This window comes from Mus caroli, chromosome 11 (assembly GCF_900094665.2).
Source record: "Mus caroli chromosome 11, CAROLI_EIJ_v1.1, whole genome shotgun sequence".
Taxonomy (NCBI): Eukaryota; Metazoa; Chordata; class Mammalia; order Rodentia; family Muridae; genus Mus; species Mus caroli.
The window spans coordinates 5,975,009-5,980,653 of NC_034580.1; the positions used below are offsets into that span (position 1 = coordinate 5,975,009).

General features: G+C 41.4%; 1 protein-coding gene across 1 annotated transcript in view; it reads left to right on the top strand.

Moving 5' to 3' along the window:
* The window catches only part of Abca13 (ATP binding cassette subfamily A member 13), a 471,059-nt gene that overhangs the window by 89,828 nt on the left and 375,586 nt on the right, over positions 1–5,645 (top strand). The window contains exon 19 of the mRNA XM_021177120.1: positions 952–1,061. Within this exon, the coding sequence (XP_021032779.1) occupies positions 952–1,061 (110 nt within the window). The remainder of the gene's footprint in view (positions 1–951; positions 1,062–5,645) is intronic.

Sequence of the window (5,645 nt, forward strand, 5' to 3'; positions counted from 1 at the left end):
TCCTTCCTTCCTTCCTTCCTTCCTTCCTTCCTTCCTTCCTTCCTTCCTCCCCCCTCTCTCCATTACTTCTTCATTTCTTCCTCTCTCTGTCTCTCTTCCTTCTCTCTTTCTTTATTTCTTTCTTCTTTTTTCTTTTTTGAGATAGACTCTTTCTACCTAGTCTAAGCTAGCCATCATCTCAAGAATCAGTCTGCCAAGAGCTAGATTGCAGGTGTGTACTTCAACATATGACCCAACATGTTTCAAAATTTACTATTTTAATTTTAATTGAGATTTATTTATGGAGAATAAAATAGTTCTTTTATACATATGTATGATTGAATGATAACAATCGTGCCTTCAAATATTGAAATACATTTCTTTTAGCTCATTTGAAATTTACCATGTGTTACTGTTAACTGTACCCATCTCACTGTGTCATAGAACAATATGTTTTGCTCCTAGTTGGGACTCAGTCCACTCCCTAATCATCACTCTAGTCTTTAGAAATTATCCTTCCATTCTCAACTTCTATGAGATGAACTTGTTTAGAATCCACATGAATGATGCCATATGACATTTGTCATTTTTGTCCCTGACTTATTTCATTTAACACTATTGCCTTAATCTGACTACACTGTTACCGAGTGCTGGCTTTATCTTCTCAACGGCTGTCATCATACTTTAACCACTTTAGTGACCAGCTCTTTATCTCAAGAGAATGAAAAAAGAAGAGAAAGCAGACACCAAATATATTAGCAGCAACAATCAAACTGCAGTAGGAGCAGAAAGCTGTCTGGAAGTCCAGCCTACTTACCTGCAATTTTCTTTTGCTTCTACAAAGTAAACATGGTAACATCAGGTTGAGAGAGGAGACAGTTTTTACACGTGTTATAACTCAGCCTTCTACCCTGCAGTCATGCTTAGAGGTTACACACCTATCCATTAACACCGTGATCTGTTTTTCCTAAGTGTTTTTGAGATGTGTCAAGTTTTCCGGCAGCTGCAGAAGCCCATGGAAACTGTGGAGATGCTGCAGAGGGTGGAAATGATGGCTCTGCGGGTGCTCATTATCTTTGCAGGTGGGTTGCTTATGTAAGAAGCACTTATGATTGCTGTGTCCCAGTATTCACAGCTTGGTTGACAGAGAGATGCATAGATTGATGTTGAGTTTCATTCAAAACAAAGCATATGTTTCTCAACCTAGCTACCCACCCTTCCCAACCTCAATGTTCCCTGCTCTTGTCAAGCTGAATAGCCCTTCCAAACATTGTTCCTCTCTGGTCCTTGTATCTTTGCTCATACAATCTGTTTCTTCTGTCTTCTCAAACTTAACTCCAGCCATATTCTGTGGCTGAGAATTGGGAGTGTCTCAGAACTGTCAGCTCCCTTTGCATTCAATAACCAATAGATACTGCCAACCAAACAAACTCTTTGCTTTTATTTCTTTTATCTTTCCTTCCGGTTAGAGTCACTGTTTCTTCCAGGCAGAAACTAATGTAATCATTCACCATATACAATACTTGCATGGAAGTTGTAATCCCTCAGTGCTGAGTAGTCTGTGTAGGGAATTGAATTCCACAGCCTTGGCACTTACTGTCTTTTTATGCCTGGTACTTCCTTTCTTCGGTAGTTTATAAACACTGTGAGAACGGCATCAATCTCATATTATGTTTTACATCTTCACAATACTCACCATAGTGTTCAATATTATGAATGAATTAGTTCATGGTTATTAAGACAACTTTGAACTAATGAATCACAAACTTGCCAGATTCATGGTGACACATTTACTGCTGATGTTGTCATTGAAAAATAATACCCTTAGCTGCCCCATAGATTGATTTAGTTACTTTAGAGCTTTCTCCAACAGGTAAGCATATGTTTGTAAACACTTCTGACTTCATATTGTTGTTTAAATAATTCCATGTGCATGTTCAGCCTGTATGCTATCATGAATGTGTTCTCCCTATTCATAAGGGCCGTGTGAATAGAACCCAACATGTTGCTTAGGTGTTCTCTTATTTGATGAGTGAATGCCAGGATTCCTCAGATACTCATGTTGCTGCCGTCCATGAGATTCCTAAATATATAACCTGTGTGTGTGTGGTGTTGGTGTCCATGAGTGCTCCTATACTCTCAGTCTGTGTGGTAGTACTTAAGAGACATTGGAAGAGCCATCTGCATACACTGGGCTCTTATTTGGTGTAAATGGACAGAATGTGCGATTGGAGAAGATAGAGCCCAAGGAGGAGTCTAGCTTATCCAGGAAGGGGACTATTAATATACAGAAGAGTTCACCATCAGTGAGGAAAGGTCACTAGTCTCAGAGTGGTCTCACTGGCCTGTGTGGGTGGCCATGGCTAGAATCCAGGTATGTAGAAGAGCATCTATCTGTGGCAGAAGGAAGGAGAAATGAGACTCAAGCAGGAAACAGCTTTCTAATTTTTTAAAATGCAATCTCACAAAATAATGCAAATTCTTCTACTGATCAGTGGTATTAGTTGAAAGAGGATACTGTAGGTGAGAGGGAAAGGTAGAAGAGAGAAGATGTTGGGGAATAAAACCTACATGGAGGCATGCCGGCTGAAGCCTGAAGGCTGGAGATTGGTATCTGTATTAACCGATGTGCTGCCCCATATCTAGATGATTCTTGGCATAGGCATGGTAGACATTCAACTGGTGTCTGTAAAAAGAGTGAGTGGGTCATTGAGTGGGTGCTGGCTATGGGACAGGCACATTGAGGCCAGTCTGCGTCATTGGTAAGTAAAGATAATACAGCCCTGTGTAGCACAAGCCTTTATTCACCAGAGCGTTAAGAGGCACAGAATTAAACTTGGCTTTGTTCAGGGACATCATGGCAACTGGTGTACTGGAAGGATAGAGAGGTTGATATTAAATAGTCTGAGTTCAGGGCTTCAGGTTAGCTGACAGACCCAGGACAGGCAACAGAATTTCTTTGAGACTCATAGAGGGTGAGCTGACATCTATTTCAAAGAGTAGTTTGAGAAGACTAAATAAGAGGAGGCTGTGACACACATGATCTCCCTGGGGCCTGTAGGGGACATGTGTGTGGTGCATACATTCTGACTTTCCTTCCCTGCTTCTAAGGCAGCTTGAGGATGGGGCTTCCTGTTCTCTACTGGGAAAGGCAGCCCTCAGGCTACTGAGAGCTGGGTCTCTGGAAAGAGATGGGGAAGATTAGCTCTGGTCTGCTCATTGCCCTTCTTGTAATAGAAATGTTTCTTTGAATCCATTAACTGTCATCTTTTGTTTTGAAACATTAAAAAGTAAGGGATAGAGGGCCAGAATGAACACTTGATAAACTGATGTCTAAGACTGTTGGGTAGGTGAGACCTAAATCTCTATAGACCTAAATTTTTATTTCTAATTCAAGCTGTCTATGAACATGGACTGTACTGCTAAACACCAAGCATCATATATCATGCTGATCAATAAAATCTCACTATGCTGAGACATGCTTGAGGACATGAAATCAAATCTCCTTCTGCTCTTCTGGCATACACAACTCAGCCATGTTTGAAGAGGCAATTATCTTGACATTTCATAGTTGGAGAAAGTAATGAATTTTCAATTAATGAAACCCTTATTGGTACCTGAATTTCTATGTATTTTGCCATTCTGGGTCACAGATGCTTAATTAATATAATATATAAGAAACATCATTACAAACTTAAGTTTTAGTTTTTATATTATACTCAGGCATGGCTGTTGTTGAGAGTGATGCTTCAGTTTCCTCATTAGAGCAGATGCTGTTCCATAGAGTGGGAGATCAGGGTGGAACCAGGAGGTTCTCAGTGAAATTGGAGGTACAATGAACCTGGAAAAGCAGATAGCTCTTCTGTCACACCAGGAATCTAGCTGTTTGAGGTGTTAATGGTGGCACAGTATTGAGTCCAGTATCATTTTTCTATTTCTTCTGATGTTAAATGTCAGAAGTGATCATATCAGTGTCTGTTAAGTTCATGGAAGAAGAAAAAGGAGGATGAGGAGGAAGAGGAAGAGAAGAAGAAGGAGGAGGAAGAGGAGGAGGTGGAGGAGGAATTGGACATAGTACTACTAGAAGATCTAGCAATACTTCTCCAGGGCATATACCAGAAGCTGTTCCAAGTTGTAATAAGGATACATGCTCCACTATGTTCATAGCAGCCTTATTTATAATAGCCAGAAGCTGGAAAGAANCCAGATGTCCCTCAACAGAGGGATGGATACAGAAAATGTGGTACATTTACACAATGGAGTACTACTCAGCTATTAAAACCAATGAATTTATGAAATTCTTAGGCAAATAGATGTATCTGGAGGGTATCATCCTGAGTATGGTAACCCAATCACAAAAGAACACACATGATATGTACTCACTGATAAGTGGATATTAGCCCAGAAACTTAGAATACCCAANANANANNNTGNNNAANACATNAAACTCAAGAAGAAGGAAGACCAAAGTGTGGATACTTCGTTCCTTTTTAGAATGGGGAACAAAATACCCATGAAAGGAGTTACAGAGACAAAGTTCAGAGTTGAAATGGAAGAAAGGACCATCCAGAGACTGCCCCATCCGGGGATCCATCCCATATACAACCACCAAACCCAGATACTATTCCATATGCCAGAAAGATTTTGCTGACATGACCCTGATATAACTATCTCTTGTGAGGCTATACCAGTGCCTGGCAAATACAGAAGTGGATGTTCACAGTCATCTATTGGATGGAACACAGGGCCCCTAAAGAAGGAGTTAGAGAAAATACCCAAGGAGCTAAAGGGGTCAGCAACCCTATGGGAGGAACAACAATATGAACTAACCAGTACCCCCCCCCCCAGAACTGTGCCTCTAGTTGCATATGTAGCAGAGGATGGCCTAGTCAGCCATCAGTGGGAGGAGAGGCCCTCGGTCTTGCGAAGATCATATGCCCCAGTACAGGGGAATGCCAGGGCCAGGAACTGGGAGTGGGTGGGTTGGGAAGCAGGGTGGGGGGAGGGTATAGGGTACTTTCAGGATAGCAATTGAAATGTAAATAAAGAAAATATCTAATACAAATATAAATAAAAAAGAAAAGGAAGAGGAGGAGGAGGAAGAAGAGGAGGAGGAGGAAGTGGCGGCAGCAGCAGCAGTCAGTAGGCATCCACTTTTCCACTTTAATAGTCTCATGTCATCAATTAATGAACTGAGGAACAGAGAACAGGAGTCATGCTTGGAATGATTAGTTCAAGGTCAGGAATGGAAAAAACTGCTGTGTAGGCAGGGTACTTGTGCAAGCATGAGGACCTAAGTTCAGATTTCCAGCACTTATGTGAACATTGGTTGTGGTGATCCATGCTCAAGTGGGGGGAGTTCTTGTGCTGGGGAGGAGGCAGAGACAGGTGGGTATTCAGAGCTTTCTAGAGGTAACTAGTCAATCAGGTAGCTCCAAGTTCAGTGAAAACCATTGTCTTAGAAAAGAAGGATGGAGAAGGCATTGAGAAAGATACCCAACATCTACATGTGCACCAGCACACATGAGAACAGACACACATATACATATGTATATATATAGACACACAGAGAGAGAGACAGAGAGAGAGAGAGACAGAGAGAGAGAAAGAGACAGAGAGAGAGAGAGACAGAGAGACAGACAGAGAGAGAGAGAGAGAGAGAGAGA